At 39.7% G+C, this 27,643-nt stretch overlaps 1 protein-coding gene across 1 annotated transcript in view; it reads right to left on the bottom strand.

Annotated features, from left to right (window-relative positions):
* Positions 1 to 27,643, bottom strand: part of FBXW11 (F-box and WD repeat domain containing 11) — a 68,386-nt gene that overhangs the window by 10,684 nt on the left and 30,059 nt on the right. The window contains exons 2-8 of the mRNA XM_009330015.1: positions 26,818 to 26,880; positions 25,478 to 25,703; positions 15,463 to 15,649; positions 14,538 to 14,628; positions 2,206 to 2,343; positions 1,477 to 1,595; positions 212 to 461 (exon numbers count right to left, since the gene is read on the bottom strand). Coding sequence (XP_009328290.1) covers positions 212 to 461; positions 1,477 to 1,595; positions 2,206 to 2,343; positions 14,538 to 14,628; positions 15,463 to 15,649; positions 25,478 to 25,703; positions 26,818 to 26,868 — 1,062 coding nt within the window. The 5' untranslated portion in view covers positions 26,869 to 26,880. The remainder of the gene's footprint in view (positions 1 to 211; positions 462 to 1,476; positions 1,596 to 2,205; positions 2,344 to 14,537; positions 14,629 to 15,462; positions 15,650 to 25,477; positions 25,704 to 26,817; positions 26,881 to 27,643) is intronic.

Here is a 27,643-nt window from a genome sequence, read left to right as displayed (position 1 = left end):
CAATTGTACGACAGAAGCCACAAAAATGTTACGAGCCTAGTTATGCACATAAAGACATTAACAGCTAGCAAGAGGAAGCAGCTCGCCAAATGGTAAAGAAAAAGGCACAGAACTGCTTATGAACACCTCGGCTATTTAGAGTTGAGTATCACGCAGAAGCTTTTCTGGCTTGGTAGGCATGCAGACCTAGAGCAGAGCTCCGCCAACTTACTTTAATGGTCCTGTCACCTGATGCTGACACAATATACTTGTCATCGAAGTCCACCACGTTAACGGCAGCACGATGGCCAACTAAGACACGGCGCAGGGTGATGTCAGTAGGTGATGCCATATCCCAAACAGCAATTGATCTGTCCTTTGAGCATGTCACCATTAAGCCGTTACTGAACCTCAAATGAAGCACTGCCTCGTTGTGATGAATCAACGTGTTCAGAACTTCACCTGTATTTACATCCCAAACTCTGCAAAAGAAAAGAATTTCACTCCAAATGAAGGATGGTGGCTATGCATGGTATAAAGCGTAAACGTGCACATGTCTGCTACTGTCTCTAATGGAGAGCTCTCTGGTTGCTTAACACCCTCTTAGGGCTTGGGGAAGGCAGGAAGAGGGCAACTGGGGAAGTACCCTAGTTCACGTCTCAGATTCGCAGGCAACAATTAACAGCAGCGAACAATTAGGCCAAGAAATGCCTAAGCTGGGACCACTGCTAAGAGAAAGGGCTGCTTAACAACGACCACAATTCTGTAACTCTTCCAGGATGACTAAAATCCATATGATGTATAAATAGATGGAACAGACTAAAACAAATACTATCCAATATGATTTTTTCAGTTTTACACCATTCATTCAGATTTAGCACACGCTAGAGGCAACTGGGGTGTAGCACCTTCCAGGGCTACCTACCATCTCACATGAAGTGCAAAATCACTACTTAATTTATACTACCTGAAGGGTGTTATGATCAGTTCTTTATTTTTTAAAATTTTTCCAGAGATTGACATTGGTATACCAATGCAAGACACCAGAAGGAGAGAAGGCCCTTCCACTGAACTGTGTCTGAGCATCTTTGTTGGACATCTACTGACCACTGAATTCATACAAGAATTTAAACTCAGTAACATTAAAATTGCTGTCAGATAAGTGCTCCATATATACCAAGTACCCTTTCATTAATAGTCATAATTAAGAGATGTCAGAAGGCAGCATAAGAAACCCTAAATGAGGAAATTATCGTCTAGTTGGCCATCAGCCATTCTGCAACTTCAGGATATGCCTTGAATCATACAGGTCACATTCCTTCAAAATCCTTAACACTAAAAAAATGAGACTGAGATTTGGAAATATGTTTGTTGAATGTGTAGCTTTGCCAAGTGTGAATATCTTGAATGTGATAATATATCACATTCAAATTAGGGATGTTGCCTGATATTTGCAGATTATTGTAAATACGCCCAGTGCAAAAACTTAACACTCACCTCACTGTAGAGTCTGAAGATCCAGTTACAATGACTCTTTCATCATACTGCAGACAAAGAACTGAGCCAGTATGTCCTGTTAATACTTTCAGACATTCCAAGCTTGTTTTGTCCCAAATCTGTTAAAAATAAGAAGTATAAATGGCTTATCAAGAACACGGACCCAAGACTTGAACATTGCCACAACAGAGAAGGAAGAGAACTGGAGATAGCAGGAAGAATCCATGGGCAGTTAGTCTCTCCTAACAGCGGGCCTGTCCTCCCTTTTGGCTTAAGGAAGTCTCCTTGATGCAGGTTTTTGACAGAACAGCGAAATAATCAATGATCACAAAAAAATAAAAGCCCGTTTTGCGAAAGGAAACGCCATGGATGATTAGCGTGGAAGCAACCTATTAGCATGAAAGCGAACTACTAGCAATGACAAGAGACACAACTAAGGACAGTGGCAAGTGCAGCCTTCATTCATGTTACGCGAACTCTGACTTCACAAGCATTTCTTTGTAGTCAGCAGTATCAATCTCCTGGCTGGCAGTCCCCAAAGTTTCTACAGCAAAGCGCAGGTGATAACTTCGCAGGGCTACAGAAGACATCCCGTCCTCATAAACCCTGCACAGATACATACTGTCCCATGACGAGACAAGAGAAATCACCCAGGAGACACAAGCAGCTACCTTTCCAAGGCAGAATTACCCATTTACCTCTATCGAAAAGACTGGAAAAAGTGTTTACCTTAATGGAGTTATCTCGTAGGCCACTGATAATCTTTTCATCATCATACTGTAAACAGTAGACACCTTTGCTGTTTTCAGAGCGGCACTGAATCCTTTGCAAATTATGTCGCCCACACCGCCAGTTAGATTCTATAGTCTAACAAGAGGGGAAACAATCAGGAGGTCGGCACGAGGCTGCATGCTTGAGCATGGCTACTCCAACACATACAGCACAATCTTTCCACTTTTACATACATCATCCTTAAATTCGAAGTAAATAAAACTTAAATGGATCTTCCCCCCCCCAAAAAAAAACCCCACACAAACCACAATGAATTAGAATTAGGACTTTTATAATTTGTCATGACAAAAGCTGTGTTTAGTGGTAAAAATTATAGTCAACTAACCTTAATGAGAATTTCCAAAGGAGCCATTAGAGATACATTTCATAACAATTCAGTTCCCCCCCCATATTTACACGACCATCTGACATAAGCAGCAAAGATGAAACCAGGAGCTCATACGGTGCCATGTTCAGCCTCACCTGAGTAACTAACATTACAGAACTGCCGAGTCCAACAGGGAGGTTACGGGAGTTCGTGGACCTTTCCTTCCCCTACCCAGTCATTTCACCTATTAACTGTTATGCATCTCAGAAAGGGACTTTGAGATATGAAAACCTCCTCTAAGCACCTTAAAGCCTGATAAAAATAAAACTGAACAGGGACTATAAGATTTCAAATAATCCAAACTTACTTCCCACCCCCCACTCCCATCCCTTAAAACCTGCAAAAGTGTCATTCTCAACATTTTCATTCTGAGAGATATTTTTAAGGAAAGAGACCTGACACACCTTAAAAAGCCGCACACGATTTCAGAGCAGAACCAGGATGATTCCCCTGTTTTAATCAGCTTTATTACTTGTAAGACAACCAACGTTGGTTTCAAAGAAATGTAGGATTTTGGATAGGAAGTTCGTAACAACAATCGTAAGAGAATCCGTGCACAGAACTCCAGGCCAACACCTGCAGTACCTAGACAGGTTGGGATGCTTTGTCTTCCAGTGTAGGCACCGGAACAGGCCATTTATTTAGCTATTTCCCTGGGATCCCTCCCAAATACTGCATGGAAACCTGGGGAGAAGCTGATCAACTGTCAGTTTGTTTGGAAAAGCGTATTTATAACCAAATCCAACTTTCAAAGCAATAGCAGGCACCTCTGCAGCTCCTCCAAGACTGAAAAACAACTGAAACGCTTATTAAAGATGAAAGTGCGGTGCTACCTTGACGTCCCAATTCTAGGAAAACGCGTCTGCTCCAAGGGAAAACTAACCTACCACTTTGTTTTCCACGTATTTGCTCCTTCAATTGTCTCCCATTATGCAATCTGGAGAGAATTATACACGGTCATAATACAAACCTGATGTGCCACAGGAATTTGTCTAAATCATAAGTACTAAGAGATGGTTCTAGAGGAGCATGCTGACAAGTTATTCATCCCCTCTCATTCTCTTCCATGGGGAAGTTAATGAAATTAAGATAGCAAGTCATCTGTCAGTTTGGGATCAGCTTTTCTGGCCAGCTAGTGCGCTGCTGATTGTCAGACTGGGAACTGGGCTTAGAACGCTCAAATCTGACACTGCGCTGGTTCAGCCTTGGACTCCTGCCTTGAAGGTAGCAGTCTGCTCGTTATGCTACTTGCTCAGCATAGGTTGGAGGTTTAGAGGAGGAAGGACAGGCAATTCTCCAGCTTTATCTGAAGATATATCAGCTGTGCTAGGAGGGCAGAACTGCAACTCATTAAGTCCTTTGCTGCTACAGAGGTGACCCTCGGAAACAGGAAAGGATTTTAGACTTTAATAGCATGAACTAATATAATTACAGATCTGAAGGCAAGATATTTAAAAATGCAATACTAACGCTGAAGACACAGGAGATAAAACATGACAGATTAGAGATACCCAATTTAAATAGTTTTAGAAACCATGTATGTTCAGCCATTCAACTCTAAGAAGTCTAAGGGAGAGTTTCCCTAATGCAACGTTCTTGGAAAGGTCTGAAAAAAGCAGCCGCGCATAACGCACGCCGGATTACTCTAGCTGCCGAGTGCTCAAACACCATTCGAGCACTTTCACACTTCAGCTTCCTGCGACAGTGATCACCGATAGCTACAGAATACATTAAGAACACCACAAATCAGAAATTTTGCTTGTAACAGTTTCCTAAACAAAACAGCAGTCAGTAAAAGTATGCTCACCAGACAGTCAGGACACTAGCTGGCTTAAATCTTCGAAGTTCACTATAGGAAGCTACATAATAAGCTCCCTGTAAGAAAATGTTGGCTTCAAATAAAATAAACTGAAATATTATTTATATCTACGTGAAGGCACGATAAAGCAGTAAGTCATATGCAGGTGCACATTTTAATTCTGTGAATAGATGTCATTTCATTTAGACATTATACGATGTGGCTACTGTGGGAAAATACTTCATGTTTTTCGAGAACTTGTAAAATCCCCTTACACTGCGTAAATTTTCAATATGCTGGGAAAGTAGCCACAATACACAGAGAATATACAGCAGCATTTCAATTGGCGACAGAGTGAAAACAGATGTGTACGTATAGAGAAATAACATTATTTTAGATGACTAAATACGGCTGAGTGGGTGGGCAACCTGGAGGACCCTCTGAAAAAGAACATGTTTAATACAATACTGGCAACCACATTAAAAGCTTCTTGCTATAGGAAATTTCTGGTTGTTACCAAATAGTGCAGTTAGTCAAAGTCTTCATCTGCACCTTCCTTCCAGGAGATACCTTAATAAACTGTGTATACGCCGAGTAGGTAGGCATGCACGTACAAGGGGCGAGGGAGAAATTGCTGTGTTCTACGGACTGTTACAAGCATCAGGGAGTCAATGCTGAAGAGACCCATGGTTTATCTGCGTATTTATGGTACCAAACCCAATACTAACATATGCAACACCCACTACTGTATTTTCTACGGATCCCCCTTCAAAGTCTCCAAGATAACTGCCTCTAAACTTGGTTTTCACAATTAAAAGCAAGATGTTGCAGAACACTATCTCCTTTAGATCACACACATAGAAAAAAAAGTTTCTCACACTTTTCTAAAAGCTCACTAGAGCAATAGCAGCACGCAGCTGACAAATGCTGTATAACCAACAAAATCTGGACATACAAGGGATAAAGACCAAGCATGAGGCCAAAGCATCTGCCACAGCAGGAGAGCCATTTGGCAGCTGAAGAAATGCATGAATGGATAAAAAAAGGCATTTAGAGAGGAAAGTACACATAGAAAATAGCCCAAGATGCAGAGGTATAGCCAAGCCTTGACCATGCCAGAATATATTGACTGGTACAAAGATGCACAGTAAAAAAAGATGCAATTCATCTGGATTAACAGTTGGAACATTCACTATGCATTGGAAGTGTTAAGGATAATCCACTAGGAACAGGAGTTTTTTCCCCATTTGATAATGTACACTGTGCTCAGCTCCTTGGCTAAAAATTGCATTTTTATCCTTGTGAATGTTATTGCAGAGTAAGTGGGTTTATCTTAATCCCATAAACCAAGGAGTTTCTGTTCCCTCCAAACACACAATTCTCCTGCAGGACAAATGGGGCAGAAAAAAAGAAAAAGGAACCTACACATTTGTTACGTACATAGGGATTTCTCCTGAAGCATTAGGCATTTACACCAGGGGCAGTTAAAATCCAAACCCTTGTTCTTTGCATGCTTTCTTCCAAAAGAAGAAAGAAAATCCTTCCTGACTGTGGCGGAGGAAACGCAAAAGCAAATGAACTTATGTTATCAGGGTGGAGAGGGCTTAGTATTTAATTCATTATGAAGTTAAGAGGGTTTGATAAGCAAAGACAAAATGACAGCTTGGCCATGGCACCAGGCTCCCTGCACCTTTGAGGTCTTTCCTCTCTCAGACTCTCTGTAGATGCTACAACCATTGTGGGGGGGGGGAAGCATCAAGCTCTTGAAGAAGGATACTGATTCCCTAGATCCTGGCTTGAGTCTGGAATTCACTGTTGGGTCTCCAAGCTGCTGTTAGGGCCAAAGAGCTTTTGTAGTCTCTATATCAGCCTAAAGAAGAAAGGCTACGTGATGGTTATTACCTAGAAGGCTTGAACTGGTCCTCAAGAAGAATCTGCAGAGCGCTAGCTGTCCTGTCATTACCACAACAGCATAAACCACAAGATTTCTGACCACACAGGGATGACTGCCTCACAGCCACAGATGACAAAATGTGCCAGCAGCAAAGCCTCCTTCCAAAGCAGCCCGCAGAGGGATAAAAACCCTGCACGTGAAAAGCATCACCATCTTTCTTGTGAGTGTCATCACTTCTAAAAACCACTGTTAAAGAGCTAAGTGCTGGTGGGAGGCATGTAGCAGCAAAGACAGCTAAAAACTCAAAGACCACAGGAACTTGATCAGCACCGAGGCGGGTGCTGTACACAAACAGCAATGAAGTCCCTGTGCCAAAGCAGTATGGCAGAAAAAGTACTTGCACTGTATCCAACATCCCCTTCATGAAACACCAGACCAGCTGCATAATGGAAGTGATGAACAAGAAAATTACGTGGTCAGTAAGCTCTACAGAGCTTACCTCTCAACGGAGTAGCTGAAGAGTTTTGGCTGGAGGCACGGTATACCTAATTACACAGTCACTGAGACGTGAGCACATTGTCACCTGAGCCAGTACGCATGTCTTTGGAAGAAAGCAGCAGGGTATACAGATGTCCATACCAACATCTTGAACATAAATTGGCACTGCTGTTAGAAGAGAGAACACCAAGTGCTGCAAACCATCCACCACCGCATCTTGCCATTTATTATCCTACTTTTACCATTAAGCGTATTGCCTTTCCCTATTAATTCTCTTACCCTATTCCATGAACAAGGTGAACCAACATGATTCATGCTACGCTACAGGACTCAGAAGAGTGACTAGATTTGGATTTTACTCTCAAAATGCTTTGAAACATAGAAGGCAGCAGATATACAACTGGGAGCTGCATGACACTGTCCCTCATATGAGAGCTGTTTAGTGTTTAAGTTAAAATTTATACACTACTGATCTGAAAACGTAGCCACTACTGCTCATCAAAAGAATCCACACTTTCCACTACCGAGAACTCTTCATATTTTAGATTATTTACAATTAAAGCTAAGTGAAAATCCAGAAGAAAACAAAAAGTTACATGGAAGAAGTTGTTGCCATGTTACATGGGAAGAGGTAGTAAACAGTAACATAGTAAACAAACACAAGGAAGTAAACCTAAGCAAAGATCAGGTTAAAAATAGCGACCAACTGATTTTTGGCATTTACCTCATTTCATGCAAACAGAAGAGTCAAGTAAGAATAAAAACCACCTTCATGAAGAGTCACAGAAGCAAGACTAACAAATAGAGAAAGAGAGATTCACTATAGCCCACTAACATATAACATACACTCATTTTTACACATATGTATGCATATATTTAAAGTTCAGCATGCATTTGTTTAATAAAAGCAGAAAGGCCCACTTTCACACAAAAAAAAAAGCAGGGGGGAGAGGAAACCTTCCAATAACTGAAAAGTGGGCTTCTGGCTTGATTTATAAAAATCACAGGATACTTGGGCTATGTTTTGAAGAACGGTCTGAAATTAAAGCAAGGCCAAAAAGCTTGGAGTCTACTACTGAGAACCACTCCACGTCTGAACACTACGTGGGCTTTCTGATCAGTTTGGGGTAAAACGTCACTTTTAGTATGAACCCCAAGATCAGAAGAAAAGCCGTAAACAGTGCAGCCCAAAAAACTAAACAACTCTAGAGAAAAAGGAATGGGAAGCTTTTCCTAGCAAGTGTTACAATTAAATCATGATTTTTTGGCAGAATTCGAGACCTAAAAATTAAGTTCCTAATGTTTACAGCTGCTTAGATAAGATCCAAATGTGGACAATATAGATTGATGAAGTGTCTCTTTCTGCTTGCGATTGATCCAATATGTATGCAGCTGCTCAAAGGTCCACCAAGTAAAACTATTCCTGAGTCTTGCTGCAGCTTTGCTGAACCCTTTTTAAAGCCGCATTTAAAAAGAACAGATCGACCTTACGATGCTGAGCAAGATAAATCTGGACAGTGGAATATGCTAATGTCTTACAGAGGAAGGGGAGAAGACTTGCAGAAACTGCATTAAAGGCCACTGACGTACAAGGGATACAGGAAACCACTTTGGGAGAAAGCTGACCGTATAATATTGACCATTTCATCAAGCACGAAGAAAAGACAGCATGTTCTCTAAGTGTCAAAACGGTGTTATACACCAGAGAGAGCTTAGGCAAATCAGATAAAAAAGGCAACATAAACTGAAGTTTCAGACCTGAAGAACAGTAATCCAGCATTAGGACTATCTTACTGGTGGTAGTGACTGATGTGTTGAGGGAGACAGAAAATGAGGCAGGAAGTGAGAGACTTTGATTACTCCCACGTAAATGAAGTGTAGCTGCATCACGTCCCCGTGCTCTGCCCCACGCATCTGTTACTGGATGCTGTCAAGAGACAGGATGTCGTGCTAGATCTTTGATCTGACCGGTACAGTTGTTCTGTTTCCCCAGGGAGTAAAGAATCCTCTCAACTCCTGCTCAGGAGAACCTGTAACAGCAGGATGCAGATGAACAAAGCAGTCCCTCTTCTCTGGAAGGTCTGTCTTCTCTATCGAGCGCCTCTGCAAACACAGCCACAAAGCACGAGATCCCAGAAGAGATCCAAGGGCAGCATCTGATGAAGAAAACCTTTTTCATCTCTGCAGCTGCAATGATCACAGTGACTCCCCGGACAGGTCTCAACGGTTGTCTCTTAAAGGATCCCCATTTCCACCAACTTCCACCAACTAGGTCTAACACCCTTAAGAGACAGTAAAATGCCAAGCTTTCAGGTTACAGATGCAACATCAAAATAGACTGACTTTAAAAGGACTCCTGCTTACACCAAAGTGATAGAGAAGTACTGCTATCTTGAGAGGAAATCTTAAAAATACAAGCCAACAGCAACAAAAACAGAGAGAGGTCCTCTGAGGCACTTCAGTGACACATGCATCTGGACTATACACAACACCTGACAAAGAACAATGCTGCTGAAAAACAAAATTACTGCATCTTTTAGGTTCCACTGGAGACAATAACTAAGTTTACACAATACCATAAAAATACAAAGTTATATTTAAACAGGTACTTATCAGGCCCTGTTAGAGCACAAGGGCATTCGAAGTACTCAAACAGGAACAATGAATCCCTCTTTCAAACCTGCAGAAGAAAAACGGCAGCCTTTTATGCCTGTTTGTGAAGAAAGTAGGTGTGATGTGGGTGAAGTGAACAAAAAAAGCCAAATCATGGATCCATCCCATGCTAGGGGCATCTGAAAGGAGTCTTCTGCCCCGTTCAGACGTGACAGCTGAAAGCTGTGCCATGCACCGCAAGAACTTTGTCCCTACTGCTCAAAAGCCTCTCCTTTCCTTGGCCAGTTTCATTTTTTAAGAAATGTCTTTTGGAAAGTGCCTGTGGAGTAGAGATTTCAAAGGCTGGCTGAAAAAATTTCTAGGCGTATAATGCTGACCAGATTCTCCACACACACGCACATAAAATTTCTCCAGCATCATAATTAGAACAGTACTAAACAAACCCATTTCCCTCAGAAATTATACACTGCAACTTCCATAAACAAAGATCTCCCACTGCTGGCAGCGACTTTAGGGCGAGAGCTGACTTTTTCCCCTTTTCAAATTTTCCCAAGGCTTTAAAATTTCGGTTCCATTCCTAAAATCTGAACTTTTTCAAAATTCAGAAGAACACATGGTGTTTATCTCATGGCCTGGCACCACATTTTCCTAAAGTCTTCAGCAAAATCACATTTTAATTCTCATCTTAATTAGGTGGACCTAAGTCTCCATGGAAACAAGAAGAGGGCACTTGCCATGTGCCTGAAGATAAGGGGAACATTTATGAAACAAGTCTTCTCAACTCATCACAAGAAATAGATACTCATGCTAATCCTGAGGGGAAAACAGAATAGTTGGCCAAGCTTCACAAATAATATGGAAGAAATCCAGGGACTTGGGGTTCTGGAATCAGCAGTATTAAACTTCCCATCCTGGCAACGTGCCGATTAACACAGTCTCATTAAAAGAGCTGACCTTCCCCACAACGCTTCGGGACTGCACCCGGGCACAGGATACCCCGCACCAACCAAATCATCTCCATAAACAAGGTCTTGCAAACCCAGGTCCAGTTTTCTAGGTTAAGCCCCAAATCAGGTTTTCCCTTTAAAAAAAAGCTCCTAAAGAAGCTTGGCAATTCAACATCTGACTTGGAGACATTTAAAATTACTGGACCACCTCTTGTGAAATGAAACCTAATTAAATATTTGGCTTCACAGTGGAGGTGGAGAGTAACCACCTCTTTCCAAGAATTTGGTTTCAGATCTCTAAATGTCCTCTTCTTTTCAAATCCAATGATTTCAGAAGTGACATTATGTTCCTAAAATGTGTTTGGCATGAAATAAACAGATATTGGCACTAATAAATTTTCAGAGAGGCAAGAGAACCTCACTTTGCCAAATCATTGCCGGTATTACCTTGCAGCTAACACCACTTTGCGGTTGCATGGACTTTTGACTCAAAATGCAAATAGAGCCCAAGGGAAAGAATTCAAATTTACTATTTATCATTCCTCATTTTTCCTTCCAGTTGTTAATTCAGGTTTTGGATTACTTTTCAAATTCTGTCAATCAATCCGAAGGAGAGCGCGCATTCTCCTTTGAGCTTCTATCTACCCACAAAACAATTCAGTACCAGCTGCAGTTTCTTATCATTAGAAACAGTCTAGCAGAATTTGGTTAATCTTTGTGCTCCACAGATAAAATACTGAATGACAAGATTTTTGTGTTACATCAAATATATTTTACTGTATTAAAAAATCAAGTCCTTTGGACACAAGATAAATGTCTTATAAAAATACTTATATAATTATATAAATGCTAATATGGTAGCCTTTGGCTCACCACCTGCTCCCTAAACTCTGACCCTCTGACAGAAACAGGAACATCTTATTAAAGGTCCAGGCAAATATTTGAAGAAAAAACATTTTGGTATTCAGAGATACAAAATTCTTCATCATAGCTAAGACGAAAGTCTTAAAAAGCTTCTGCAGATTGCTTTGAAAAATGAAGGAATGGGAAAAGTGCGAAACTGAGGGAGAGCATGACTTTAGGCTTAAAAACAGAATAAGGGGAGGAAAAAGTTAAGAAGTGCTCCTAATCTTATAGCTAAGTTTTGTTGTTATTGTTACTCACCATCTACATTTTTGAACAGTGTTAAAAGCTTCTTTTGACAGTCCTTTAGGGAAGCAATTTGTGAAAAGGGCTTTAAAGGGTGATTTATTAGAAAAGTTATAATAGACTTTTGGAAGTGGAAGAATTATTGGACCCTTGACTATTAGCAGAAACACTAACCCCACTCCAGGTTGGAAACCTGGAAAACAGCAGTATTTCAGAAGGCTTGAAGGAAATATGTAAACAGGGAAAAATTTGATGTGGCACAATACCCCCGTCCTTCTGCCTCTTCCCCTCCAGTTCAACAATTTCGAAGAACCAGGAGTGGGAAACGCGCTGCCTGTATAAACTGAGCAGTGATGATTCTGGAAGTAGCCATGAGTTTTCAAAGAGAGACTTCACCACTCCAGAAGACCGGACAAAGACGCATTTGTTTCCTGAATTTGGGCGAAGAGAGGCTTACACTTACTTTTGCTAGAGTGAAGTTCAGAGGCAAGAGCCCACAGCTGACAGGTCCTGGCTCCTTTCAGCTTTACTGCTCTACCACAGTAGCCACGGGCCACGGACAGCGTTGAGGTTAGTTGCCAATACCTTAAATTCTACCCCAAGCGATTGACAACCACTAACGACCAAAGGTTTTCCATAGGTTTATAGACACAAGCATGGAATGGGAAGTACAGAACTACAGGAGATTTTCCCTGAACAGCCCTAATTCTGCTTTTCTATTCTTGCCTCCCTCCATCTGAGTTTGACACACACAGGATTTTCCCGCTTGCCCCAGTAATATTTAACATCGTTAAGGATATAAGCATTAGATAGAAACTACAGAAATCATATGTAAAAGTAGCAGGATTGCCAGGCAGTTTGGAATGGGCAGAACCTATGGCAACAGCTTGCAGTTTACCCTTTGTACACCGCAGAAAAGACAACTCTTTTCCCATGCTCATTACTCAACGTTACTATTTTTAAGTACTAGTGGCATGGCATGTTTTACATGCAGCACACTCTACTGTTCCAGCTCCTTCCCAAAGCTTGACACGAGATAACCCCTTACTCGGCATATTCTACATTTACCACATCATCCACCTGAGCGTTATATAATAAGAAATAAAAATTTGTGAGTGGAAACTCTGAAAGAAAGTTAGGGTTCAAAAGAGTATTATAAAACTGTGTTTCTTGACTTCCAAACACTGATGCAATTTTCTCTCCATATTGAATACATGAGCCCTTACTTTCCAGACAGTGCAGTGCAAATTTTTCTCCCAATTTGAGGGTTTAATATATTTGCTGTTATCTTAATGAAATTTAGTTTTTCAAGAAACTTGTTCACTACTACGATATATTTTTAGCGGCATACTCGTTCCCCACTCCCAGATATTTAGAGACTGAAATTTTTTACATTTAATATACTAGCAACGAGCGAAGCCTGAGGGGTTTGGTTTTTTCCCTGCTTATTCCATACTAGCAAAAACTGTCCAATTCAGGAGCTTCATTTCTGTGGATTGTACTAGCACATCTACAGCAACGAAAGAATGAAAGTATTAAATAGCAGACTGTGATGGTTCAAAGGCTGAATGGCCTCAGAACATCTGAGGAACACTCCCGTCTCTAATAATAAGAATTCCTATACAGATGTTCCACTTACACCTAAACAAATGAGTTTCAGAAAAATAACTTTAAAAATCTGAGTTATAATAATGCTGAGCTCCTTCAGTGTTCCACATCATCTCAAAGGTCATCTTTTCACACTGCTTTTTGCCCATTTTCGTTACTGAACAGTGCCAGAATTTTGCAGAAAGCAAGAAAATATCACATTAAGAGTTCTCCTTAATCCCAAGGGCTTCTTATCATTGCAACATCACTCTGTCATTCCTTACAGAGAATAGACATCTCCCTTCAAATAATAAAATGTGTATCATTCAGCTCACAAGTAAATATCAAGTTTGAGCTTACTTTGCCCAGGCTACATTTCATGCTTAGTTCTTTATCTTTAAATGTTTATAAATTGTGTAGCAAGGGTTATAAAAAATATTTGAAAATTGGATTATGTTTTCCAGCAGATCATTTTACAGATAGGTTAAGAGTCCTGAATAATTTTGTTTACTGAGTGCCAAGCAACACAAACTCACATTTGCCATAGCAGAATGATTCCATTAGTTCACATGTGTCTTAAACATCAAAACACGTGTTTCCCCACTAACGAACTTCAGACCAATAATTTCATATCCATCACGTGGTTGAAATAAATCCATTACGGTCTGTGGTGTAACGTAAAGAGTTTTGTGGTGGGTACCCGGCAAACTGAGCAAGACAGATTTTCTGCTGGAAGGCAGAATACCAAGATGATCCTGATTTATCAGATACATTTTAAAATAAGTGAGCAAGCCCAACTTTGTAACTCAAACAAGATAAGCAAAAGTTTGTATCAAAGAAAAGAATAGTCATTTCTACAGTCTTTTTACCACCAATACCCCTACCGTGTCTATCACTGTAGGACTGATCGTTCTCATCAAACCACTCGAGGGGGAAAACGAATCCCATACCCTGAAGAAAGCTGTATTTGCAACAGTGACTGCTTTAGAAGTAATAAGTTACTAAATGAGCAACGTTTTAAATGATTGGTGTTTAAGGCATTAACCCTCAGATCACTTTCGAAGTGAGCGTCACAATTTAGACATATTAGAACATTCAGCAATACGTGGAATTGTCTTGGAGTAGTAAGTTTCCTAAAACAGCTATTTTATTAAAATCCATAGTCCCAGAAGAATTCCAAAAATCTTTAAAGGCAAAAAAGATGGTGTTAACACTTAAAGTAACACGTTAATGCACGTACTGCAGCAGTAAGTTGCTGAGGGTATTTTTTACATTGTCTGAAGAGCCAGAGCTCACGAAGTCGTAGTGATACAGATACATATGATATGCTTCATTGCTCCAACATGCACCGTCTTTGAAACACTAACAATATGCAACATTATTTCTCCTGCAGATATATAATATCAGAAAACGTACCTCTATATCCTGTATTATCTTTGGGTATAAGGACCTGTAAAATGAATTTGGGGGGCCATCTGTTGGTCTGTTTTTAAACAGGTACTGATCCCTAGAAAGAACCAGAAACACATTTTTCAATTTATCACAAAGAATCCAAACTTTAAAGGAATTCAATATCTGCGCAGAACAAAACCTTATGACATACTTCACAGAACACTTGTAAGAACTTTTAGTGTTGCCGTTACAACCCCTGTGACTTTACAATTTGACAGTTGTATTTAAAATGTCCAAGACTAAAAAGATAACAGGTGTTTTCCTTATAGTTTTCCAAATTAGGGTTCACTGTTTCATAAATAAGGCTTCTAGCCAGCAGGGTGTCGTCCTTTTGCTCTTTACAATATGCCTTGCATTTTCTTAGGCACACCACTAGAGAGCACAGAAAAGCAGGTTTCTGAAGAACACCTCATCTCTTCTGATACTCCGGGTAGAAAAACTCCATTGCCACAAACATAAATGGTTTCTCTTTGCGAGGCGCTCCTACAGCCCAATCGGCTATTTTACATTTTAATGTAAAATTAAATCTGTTTAATTGGGAATACTTCACTCAAGAAAAAGCCCTGCAAAACATGTTGTTCCTAGTTTTGTGAGGTGATTCTACGTTAGTTCTCCCTGCAAAACAGAAATTACAAATTTGCAGACAGACCTCCCGCAAGAAAGCAAGTGTTGAAAGACACTGGTGCACAAAAGGACAGGGGACAAAGCCGAAGTAGAAACGGGAGCTGACAGCTTTCGCCGTAGCTACCCCGACTAGTCCAGGGCAGAGGTAAGGATCTCAGTGATACCGATGTACTATAAACTTACTTTCTGGCAGAGCTCATGATTAGGGAAATTTGTGAAGGAGAACAGTGTAAAAGGTGAATTTAGTTACTGTCAAGGTACTTACCAACCCCTTCTTTCTGACAGTCCCTTCCATAGCGGATCTGTGCGTACCATTCTTTCAATCAATTTTTTCCATAGCATTCCCTCAGAGATGACTCTCTGCCATTCCTTACATACCAGCTCTGCTGCACAGAGTGATCTGGCATCAAGGTAGGAAAGGATGTTTTCTGCTATGTGATCTAAGCCTTGCTCTACAAAGAAATAAAGGCAATCAAAACGTCATTCACTTCACAGTAAACTACTAAACAAGTTTTGCAATACATTCAGAGAAAGCCAACACAGCTTTAAGGCACTGGAGCAACATGATAATTAAATTATCATACATAGAGGCACCAGTTACAAATTAATCCAAACAGGTACACCAAAACATCTCTAACTCTTTATTCCTTTCTTAGTACAGTCTGCCTACTGGACTGTCCCATTTCCACAGAGCAAGAATGAGCGCAAAGCAAAATTCAGCACGGTATGCAAGCAGCAGAAAGCATTTTGCTTCTTCTGGGCACAGAATCCTGGACTTTTTGAGCACATAATGCTCTGGGCTACATGATCCAAAAAGAAGATCATCTTCAAGCAGATGCTTTACTAAACAGCAGTAGCAAAAATAAAATATTGATTCTTTTACTATTCCCTTACATGTAACAATAGCTAATTCAACTCAGCAGAAGACAGGACTCCACAGGAACAAATGCAGACATATCCAGTAGAAGCATGAGCGAAGATTCTGCAAAAACTTTCTTGCATCAAATGCCAGGACATCTTTTCTATTTAAGCCCTTTCTGTAATCTGCAGGTGCCAAGTCCACTCCTGAATTTTGTTCAGGACTCTGGTGGTAGAGCACATGCCAGAGACACCATGCCCTGCAGCCTTGTGTAGGAAGGGGAAATCAATGAGAATGAGTTTGACAGTAATTAGTTAATTGCAAGTGGTGCTTTAACATCTAAGGCAGTTATCCTGATTCATGGTTTACCGTCACTAGACTCCATAGTTAGAGAAATTATTACTGAATGACTTTTACCAAAAGCTGGGGGTTTTGAGGCTTCCCTTCAGCTAGAGAAAAATTCAAGAGGGACAAGTTTTTTGAAGCAACTTCAAGTTGAGTAAATCAGGCTGTAACATTCAATACAGCATTTACTTTGGGGCCAATGGATGCAATTGTTTCTAGTATGAGGATCGGCTAAGAAACCTCAGGATCAGCAGGAGTCAAGTAACTCTCAAATAATGAGAGGCGACAGCTCAGCTTCTGCACCTTAAATTCCAGTGCAAAGTAAATATCGTTTAGCTGCACAAAGATTTCCCAATGTAGTTACGATAGCCATATGAACAGATATTATCTTAACATCTTTCCTGCGTCTGCTGCTCTCCCACCCTCGGGGCACACCACCTTCTACGGCAATGGAGCGATGTGTGAGCTCGCATACTGCTGATTTGACGACACTAGCTTTGCTGGGTCAAAGAACGAGTTCAGCGATGTACCACAAGAAAACTCCCAAGTAAAACAACATTACTGCAAAGGAAAGCCCTTTGGCAGTACTTGGACATCCCAGAAACATCTGCCTGGGCGACTCTCATGCTCCAATGGCACCTGCAGCGTAAGGTATGTTGGTCAACAAGCAATAGTTACTAGTGAAAGTCAGTGTCTCCCCAGTCCATCATGAAGATCCTAGCTACCAGAAGCAGCTTATCAACCCCTGTGATCCTTTTATATCATGGTAGGGTTAGATTTACATACTCAATGCACTCAACTTGCCAGCAGAAGTTCAAATACACCAGAATTGGGCTCCTGCCCACTGATCCAGGTCTGTGTAAGGCAATGTGCTGCGATGCATTATTTCATAAATATCAGTTAAGACTTATCCAAAAGCACTAGGTACTTAAGCTGAAGCTGATAGAAAGAATAAGCACATCAATAAAGATGACTAATACAGTAACTGCCACCACAGATCTATCAAGACATAAAGCAGGTGGAACGCCACATGCATTCGCTTATGGTCTTTGCCTAGATTTTCTCTCCTGCTGAGGGTGTTAGATTGAAAAATGTGATTGTGGTTGAGTAAAGGTTTCATACATAGAAACCATTTAGATAATATACTTGCACTAAATTTAAAATAGCAATCAAACTTTTCTCGTTCACATTCCAACTACAGTGTCATTGGTCCCACAGAAAAATCACTGGTAAGTCTGTTACTTATTTCAAAGGACCTGCAATTTTGCTTTCCCAAAAACTCCACTAAATCAGAGACCTAGAATAACTTCATTTTCGTGAATAACATATGCCAGTTGGCCAAGCATGAAAAAAATCTTTCCAAGTAGGAGATGATGACCTTTATAATTTTCCACTTTATCTCATGACAGCCTACTTTAGGCTTCAAATAGTCCTGAAAAATCAAAGAAACTACTGTTAATTTTTTACAGAATTAAGAAATTGTGTTCATATAGTCCTCCACTGCACGCTAAATTTGGCACGGCCTTCAAAAAAACGAACAGCAATAGAAAGGAGAAACCAATACATGTAGTTGAAGAGCATTTGTTCATTTCTTCCACTTAATTTAGAGAACTATAAAAAGGCTTCAAAGAATGGTAAAAGCTCCCACAATGTAAATTGGGTTTATACAAATTTTTCAATACCAGTCACAATAACAGATTCAAATAACTGAAAAGTAACAAGGTCCAATTAAGTGGTGGATCTCAAATCTAACCGCTTTCAAACCAGCAAATCCTCTCCTAACGATACCACGTCTCAGAGCAGCTTTAAGCTGCACCATCTGCTACTTCAGCAGTTTGAAGAAAACACCAGGGCATTTAAACACATTGTAGAAGTGCCGCATCCCAATCTTTCTAGCAAATAACATCTTTGAGATCCTAAATACTGTTTACTTAGGATATACTTATCTTACTGTGATGTTACATTATTTGAAACAGTTCTCAATGTTTTTCCGGAAAATATAATCATTGCAAGGTCATTTTCAAGAGTTAGTTTAAAATAATGAATCCTTGGGTACCGAGAAGACAAGCTAATTCATTGTGCAAAGTGAAGGACATAGCTAGATAAAAATAAAGAAAACAAATGGGTCTGCTAAGTAAGCATTTCTCTGATTTTGAAGGTTATAGGTGTGATGCACAGGGCACACTGTGTTTTAGTGGAAACAAATCTAACAGTTATTTTAGACTTCAGTACAAAATGTAGCTGTGTTCAACAACATAAGATCAACTTACACAGAGCAAGTGACTGCCTAGTACATCTGTAACACTGCAATCACACAACACGGTCCTCTACATATTTTCCCAGCACACAGCACATTACATTTTGAAGAGGAAGAGGGAGAATTTTCTACATAAAGCACTGCAGTTCCCAAAGCAAACAGTGCAGAGGATATGGCAATTAACCACCATAATTGCAAACTCTGTATTAGTAGAGCAGTACACTGAGGTTCCTGTATAAAAGGCGTTTAAGGCTCCCATTTCACTGCACCATTTTTCTTTCAATGGCCATTATACAACACTTGTGCTCAGAGCACCCTCCTCTCCCTCTCCAGAGTACAAAGTTAGTGTGTTCACTATCCTCCCAGCATGCGTACTGTAGTTCAGGGCTAAAGGTGTATTAATATTCACCTCACGCAGGGATACTTAGTCAAATCATTAGGTAATAAAAGAAACCGTAGTGCTAAGAAATGACAGAATTGATAATTCAGTTCAACCAGTACCAGGCTACTAGGTTTCAAGCTTACCAATTAAATATAAAAATGAATGATTGCCAAATTTGGAAGACGTTAGAAGAAACTAAGAATAAACACAGAAGTAGGTTACAGTCAAACCAGCAGACCCAGAAATTATTAAAAAGAGAGGAAAACACTTCGATGCCAACAGTATTTCTGCAAATTGTGGCAGAATGACAAGAGCACCGACTTTTGGCTTCCAGCTCTCCCAGAGATACAAGGATGCTGTCCTCTCCCTTCTGTGTGAAAGGCTTTTTTAATCAGTGGTGGCATGGCAGAAAAGCAGGGGCACACATCAAACTAACCTTTTCAGATGACCTTAATTCCTCTTTGTTAGAAGAAAAACATGCTCCAGCTATGTCTGGGTTCCAAAAAAGCCAGTAAGACAAGATAGCTGATGACAGGCAAATCTTTCAATGTCTGCACTTTTAAGGTGAAAAATTCTTTACTCATGCACCTGAAAGATCGCAGGTGAATGAGCAAATGAATGAAGCAAAGTTCATCAAATAAACTGGCTGTACAGCCAAAGGAACGGCTGTCCTTAGCAGGCACATTTTGGTCAAAACACTGCTATTTATCTCTAGTAGTCGTACAGATGCTGAACCCACCCATCTACTGGATGCTTTTCTCATTCCAAAGTTGAGAAGTATAATTTTGCCTAATTGGCATAACTTAGTAAAACAACCATCACACACGTATACTAACATTCTTAGAAGGAGGAAACTTAGTACTACTTGACTAAAAACATTTAAGCAAACCATACCTCTGCACTCATTTCAACCGTAAACTTAAAGAAAGGTTATGGGACAAAGTAGCCATGCTGGCACTTCAATATGTTGCTAACACCTTGCTTGCAGCTTTGAGCAATTTTTGAAGTGTAAAGATCATGAACATGCCAGATGCAAAATGAACTCCCAAGGGAGAAAGTGACAGACAAATAGAAGATGTTCAAATGATGTTCACGCACAAAATAATTCTTTAAAAGTTTATCTGTTACTGCCATCTCCTGGCAACAAACTGAATAATTATCCTCCCCCAAAAAGAGATGAGAACTCTGAGGAGCTGTAAAGTTAGGAATAACCAACCTAATAAAAAGGCTACACTGCAAAGCATCCTTGGAACTCAACAAATGCATGGGTCTGTGGTTTTGTGCTGGTGGTGGGTTTGGTACCTTACCCCTACTCTAACATACCTGTATCATCTTTCAGAAGACACTGAACAGGTCAGCTTGAAAGTGGAACCTGAAATGCCTCTCAGGGTTAGGACTTAGTGACTGCATCACTTGGTTTTCGATAGCTGGCAAGTGTTTTTGAATCAAGTACAAACACTTTAGGAGTTTCATATGCAGCATCCAGCATATTCCATTATTAGAACTCCGTGTGTCATATTTGAAATCCTCTGTGCAAGTAAGAATGTACGTGTCATTTAAGTAGTTTCAGAAGAATTTGATTTAGATTACAATTTTGAGACCATAAAAAAAGTATTTGGATCACAGTCAGGATGGTAGACAGCACACACCAGGGCTTGCTTTCCATCCTAACAGCTTTTAGCATGAGGTAAACATAGGATTGTTGAAGTCCATGGTTTTATGATTTCCTATTTAGAAATGAATGTGATGTCTGAGTAATACGATGTGTGTATTCATCAACTTATCACGTTCCATTGCTTTTAGTTTTCTTTTCCTTGTGAAATACTATTTTTCAAAAAGATAGTTCTCCAGTTTAAATGTAGTTGCACAGAACTGATTAAGAAAAATGATACCTGACAAAGCAGGAACATTTTGCAATTGTTCAGTCTTTCACACAACTGCATTTGAAAGAGCAATAACAATCCTCTGAAAAACAGTTGCGAAAATCTGGATCCAAAGCCATCTCTCACGCTTCAAGTCTGCAAATGCAACCTGAACGACCAAGGTACCACCACCAATTCATCCAAAAGCTAAGCCTTTCTTGGAGAGATCAACGTTGCCATTTCTGGCTGTCGACAAGATGACTTGAAGCAGAGGTGAAGAGCTGGCAAAACCGCTGCTGAGGCACCGGGAGTCATTAATGCCACTTCCTCAGACAGAGCGAGGTACAAAACTCGTGGTGCCACCGGAGAGCTGGCCTCAGCATCCCGAATCAAAGCCTCTCCTCTACTTCGGGAAACGGTGCGACAGAGACTACGCTCCAGGGTGCAAACGGGACTGGGTATTACAATGTGTTTGGTGCCCTTCTGTGGCACGCACAGAACTCAGAAGTATCAGGCTAACACCCAGGTCCTTCTCAAAATCCGATTTAAAAAAAAAAATCATTTCACTGTAACATACATACCAAGCATTTAGAGACAGGGCTAGAACACGCTTCCTAAGGAAAGTAAATCTCCAAATAAACTCAAAGTACAAGGAAAATCTTCCTCCCTAAAGTGACTTTTTTTTCCTACAGGTTAGGAATGTTCTCGAGAAGATTTAGACTTGACTGGCTATCTGCAGAAGGATGTTTTATGGAACTATCAGACCAAGTGTTTGGAGAGACAAAACCCAAGTGACAAGCGCTCAGCTTATTTTTATTCCCTTCACTAACCTAAGGCTTTTTCAGACTCTTGCTTGGGGTGTAATCCTAGTACCAAATGCTCATTAATGTTTAAGTGAACTAAACCAAGGTTTTCAATAAAAGCTAACTGCAATCAGCTACCACATTCTCCACAACAGCGATAACATACACACGTATGCATACCAATCTGGGACTGTACACTTTTAACACATACAACCTGTTCATTATGGAGCCAATATTTCATTGGGTTTTAAGGATCAGGTGCGAACGACTAGGCAGAAGCCTTTTATTAAGATGCTTAATTTTCACAATTCTGTATAACACTGGTCACAGTTAAAAATAGATTTTTAAAAGTCAAACGCAAGTGTTTTCCGATGTTAAAATACGGCAATCTCGCCTTCTATGAATACACTGAGCCTTGAAGTTGCATACTGAGCACAAATACACAAATGCTTTGCTTTGCCACCAAGTCTGTTCTTAAGATTTTTACTGCTTGCAAAAGTGCACAGATTTAAATTGTTCAGATTAGAAAAAGACGTCAACTAAAATATTTACCTTAATTCACATAGTAGGAACAGGACCAAAGCACAGATACTTAGACAGGCCCACTATAATTATTTCAGACAACATGCAGGACTAAGTTTAAGGCATATTAAGGCCTGAAATAGCTGCATATACCTATTTTACATGAAAAGACAGCGAACATTTAGTTTTATAAACAGTTTCTGAAATAGGTACTAAAACCTATCAATTTAGTAAAATGCATCTAGCATTTATTGGTACACTTTTCAAAGAAAAACATTACTCCCAACTCTTACGCCTCTACAAGAGCTTTTGCAGTTTTATAGAAAATGGTGAAAAATTACAGCTGTTGTTGATTATAGGTACCAGATGAAGGTTTGGTTGACTTTCAATAATAAATTAAAACAATCATAATCCACAGGGATTTCAAAGCTCCATGTGTAAATATCACTTTGTATGAAAATGAAACCCAAATGTGGGATGTCAACTCTATAAAACTGACTAACATTAGATATGAAGCAGTCACTTAGATCATGCAACTGCACAGGGTTTTATTATTCTAGAAACAAATTTCAAAAGAAGCCTGGCAGGGTTGTACTTGCCTGACACAGCGTACGGTTCCCTTACAGTTTTAACACACAAAACAGATATGGAAGGGACTTTCTTTCCTAATCAAGGGTGACAAGGCAGCGCTCAAGGGCCAAAGTTGCCCTTTCCTTAAATGAACTACACAATTTGGATGAGACCATGCAAGTAATATTAAGATTAACATCTTAAAGATAATAAAGAGAATCAAAAACACAGAGGTGACATAACTTATTCTTGCAATTGTGCTGTCCATTGTAGACTGCTGTCTTTTGAGAGTTGTTTTCTGACATGCTAGAGGGAACACCGTTGGCAGATGTGGAAAAACAATGAGTATAGGCTTCTGAGCCACTTGATCAATGGGACTTGCAGTAGCTGATACAGCTATAGCCGATACAGCTAGTCATACGCCACGATGGTGATTTGTAGTAAAGAGCCTAACCACAGCCCAACTTGTAAGAACAGGCGCTGCAGACTAAACATTCTGCCACCACTTACAGAAAAACACATCAGAATTATCACTTTTTTCCACTGAAGCAAAGGGAAGCCAGATACAACAAACTTTTTCCATTTTTCCTGCATTCTCACAGGTGTAAAATCAGTAGGGACAGTAGCAAGCAAAAACTATTTCCGTATAAAACAAAGGAATTTTACTTCTTTAAGACAAGTGAAGCTATCTTTTAAAAGGTAATACTTTACTGTTATCTTTTAATGTGATGTTAGTCCAACGTGGGATTGATTTCAATCAATTCAGATTAAGTTTGGGTAAATTTATACAGATGTTCTTCAAACACTGCATTACCTTTAAGAAAGGCTGAGTATGGGAACAGTTCCCAGTATTTACATCTTCAAAAGCAACAAAAGTTGTAAACATAAATATGTATTTATATATACAAATGTGGTGTAAATAGGTGTCAGTTTATGCAGCTCCCCAAAATTTTTTAGGACTAAATATATAATATGAAAGAACTGTATATCTCCATGGTATCAGCCCTGAGGTATAAAATAAACAAAATAAAATTATAACTGAAGCTCATACTTGCACATGATGACCACGACTGTCTATTTCACTTTATTTTCTAGTTAATCCCAGATACTCCCTAGAGAAATCAAAATTCAGTATTTTGAAAACAAGCTGGAAGAAAGATCCACACTACCTAAAGGAGACAGCTCTCCAGTCAAAATGAGGAGCACATTTTTATGTGTGCGGCCAGACAAGCTGTCTTCTATAAAATAACTTCCATGAAACTGAGGTGTGGGGGAAAAGGACACTCCCTCCCTTTCATAGCCCTCTTTCACATTTTTAAGCCTGTTTTTTAAGAAAATAGAGCACATATGAGATCCCGTATCACTTCCTGTGTCCTACCCCACGTTCTTCATTCCCCTCCAACTACTAAGTTGTTCATGTCAACCGTGCTTGTCAGATGAGCCAAAATCCCATCCCATCACCTCCAAACGTTGAATTCCTCCAGGTTTTGCGAAAATACAGCAGCACTACAGAGAACAGAAGCCCATAACGTCCAAACAGCATTCTGTCCCAGGTACCAGGAAAGCCCATACACACAAGACCACCTAAAAGCACAAGCTCCGAAGCTTTTGTAGCCATTGGTATAATACAACCAGCCTTTAAAGGAACTTTACTTCAGTGGTCCCTGCGCTCAGAAAATTACCAGTTTCCAATTCCCTTTACAATTTGCATCACCTCCTCAATCGCCCTCAGCACTCACTGTCCTGTCTCGGAATTCTTGGGGTAACATCCACAGACTGCTCACCCACTGCAGGTGTGAATCTGTGCGATTATACTGCCCGTGGCAAACAGAACATTTTGACCATTTATTTCATGCTTATTTCCCCCTCTGGAAACCGTGTCCACACATTTACCTTTCAAAGAATCAAATGAATCATTCTCCCCAGCAGCAAAAATCCAGGGATACAATTCCTTCCAGAAATTAATGGAAAAATATATACAGCTTACCAGGAGATTGATAGCTAAAGATTCTATATACCTAGTTATTACTGCTCTGTATTTTTTTGAAGAAAAGCACATAACAAGTGTAAGAACATATTTCATACTCGAACTATTAATACAGTTTTACACTGATCAGCGGCAGAAGAGGTTCTGAGCAACTGAAGGAAGGAATCATGGCTTGACTATAGAGTAAAAATCCACAACTGCTTTTGCTCTTGAGTCAGCAACAAGACCGGACAAACTAGATTCACTCATCTAAGCAGGCAGCTTTTTATTTAAGATTCGGGAAACTTAGAACAAAACTAAAACGCAATAAAGACTTCACAGATGAAAACACCTCCATAGTATTTTCTACACCTATGGGGTTTGTATGAAAAAGGAGTTTAGACCAGAGCTTGCAGAGATACAACTTTTACGACAACTCAGTTCCAATTTAAACACAAACTCATTCTGCAGGATATGCTACTCACAACTACTTTTACATGGAACAACACTGGCATCCAGTGGCCAATTCAATTAATCACAGAAGCGAATGACTTCAGCTACCCTCCTGCACTTCTTTTGACTAGGAAGCATCACTGTATTTATACGAGACAATCTAAATCTGGAGGATGTTCTGAAAAGTTTGCATACACCCAAAGTATTAAACAAAAAAAAGTATTTATAAATGCACCTCTTGCAAAATAAGTATTAATTTACCTGGTAACGCAGTGATGAAGTCCCGTTGTAACATGGGCTTCAAGTAAGAGTTAATATGTCCATGCTGATAGTGACACATTCGTGAAATAAGGTGTTCCACAAATTCAACCTGATCTGATTCAGACCACTGGTCAAAATATTTAATACACAAGTCTTTTTCCTTTTCGTAGTTTCCTTCCGATGGTCTTTTTCTTGAGACAATCACAGATGAAGTTCCATTACTTATCTGTTTTTAGAAAAGGAATATCAGTATTTAAATATAAACAAGAATAGGAACAGCTTTATAAGAACTCTCGAGGAAGAAAATGTGAGAAGATGCAAAGAAATAATCAACAGAATTAAATTTTAAAATATATTCTTAAAAGCTATGAGTTACGCTATACAAATTTCATCTTTCGTAGATAAAGATGAATGAAAGGACCTTGCTCATAATTATAAGTCACTCCTTACACTGAAAGACTTCAATTCCTTTATACCCCTTACCATTCAAACAGCGAGGAACTTAATGCTTCTTAGAACAAACTTTTCCAGATTAAGCCAGTGGTTTCTGCTGCATGTTGCAGTTTGCCTCTACTGCATGCTGCAGTCTGCCTCCACAAATGATTTACACAGGTTCCAGCAGTTAAACTAATACACACTTAGAGATGTACCAAAGTTCGGTATTAATACTCCAATTAACACAAAAATTCAAGACCCTCATGTCAGTGTTGAACTGCTTGTCCATAAATGAAAACTAAGAATTACACGATCTCAAGGGCTTGTTCTGTTTTTGAAAAACAGCTCATATCAATGTTTGGGACATCCACATAAAAACCATCATTAAAATCCTGGGAGCTTTAGCTACAAATAAGGATGCTACAAGAACACCAGCCCAGGACTTACTGCTAAGCAGTAAATAGAACGAAAGATTGATGCCAGGCTCGTCTGAGCCCTTCAGGAGACCAAGAGGGCTGCTGGGGAACAACTGTCAGCTCTGAAATATTCGCAAACTTCTTCAAAGCAAATTGGTCGCAACTCCTTGCCATGTGAAGGTGTTGAATTTTTCCTTTTAAATGATAGTCACGTGCTCAGAAAAGTTGAACTGTATTCCCAAGTATCCTTTGACGCAGAATTGTCCTTTCAAGGTCAGCACAAAGTACAAAATCTGAGAAGATCTAGTAATTTCTCAAGTATTATTCATCGGCGTCATCCTTCACTTGAAGGCTGAGCTAATTTTAGGATGGTACAGTCAACTAACTACATACAAGGATGACTATGCAGATGCAAGATTTGGAAGTTTCTCAAAAGCAGGAACATATAAAAACATGCCAACTCTCTTTCTAAGCGAATGTTAGTCCTACCTGCCATAGGGTATTTTTCTTTGGAGACTCATCTTCATTCTGATCCTCCATTACTGATGTGTTCTAGGAACAAAAAGAATTATGACTTCAATTTTTTTTTCTATGGCAATTCCTTGCTCTACAAGCATTATGAAAAAGCAAAGCAATTGAACAGATAAAAATTCATTTTCCCAGTGAATGGAATTATCAAATATTTCTGGCCACAAAACCTGGGTATTATAAATAAATTTCCCTTTTAACTGACATGTTTATCAATTCCATTTACTGTAAAGATAACTCCCCAACCCCTCTTCAATTTCCTTTGACAGGTTTTCATGCAGCCTTTCAACACTTTTCTCACTGGGAAATAAATTCACTTTCATCCTACTCAAGCCAAAGTAATTAAACCTGTCAAAGTAATCAACTAGCACTTTCTGCCAAAGTTAAATTGCATACGTCTAGTCAAAAAAAAAAAAAAAATCACTATATGCTACTTAGACGCAACAGAATGATTTTTTTTCCAGCTCCAGCTTACCACAAGGAGGAGGGACCGTTCTCTGCAGAATGTCTCTGTAATTCACTGCCACAGTCTGTGTCCTATAACCCTTGGCAGTTACCATCTTTCTTCACCCTGACTTAATTGCAGTGCTCTTCCCACATCATAACTGCTCCTCCCTACTGTTTTCTTCCCTTTTGTTCGAGAACAACATGTTAAGAATTTCTATAAACATTCAGCTGCAAATGTTTCTTTTAGAGCTTCCCTCAGTTTTTCAATATCTTTCACTCATTTCTTCCCTTTTTGTTTTTTAATTATCTGCTCCCCTTTGCTGTCCATACCACAATTACC

Source organism: Pygoscelis adeliae, unplaced genomic scaffold, assembly GCF_000699105.1.
Source record: "Pygoscelis adeliae isolate BGI_AS28 unplaced genomic scaffold, ASM69910v1 Scaffold248, whole genome shotgun sequence".
Lineage (NCBI taxonomy): Eukaryota > Metazoa > Chordata > Aves > Sphenisciformes > Spheniscidae > Pygoscelis > Pygoscelis adeliae.
This window is presented reverse-complemented; position numbering and strand designations above follow the sequence as displayed.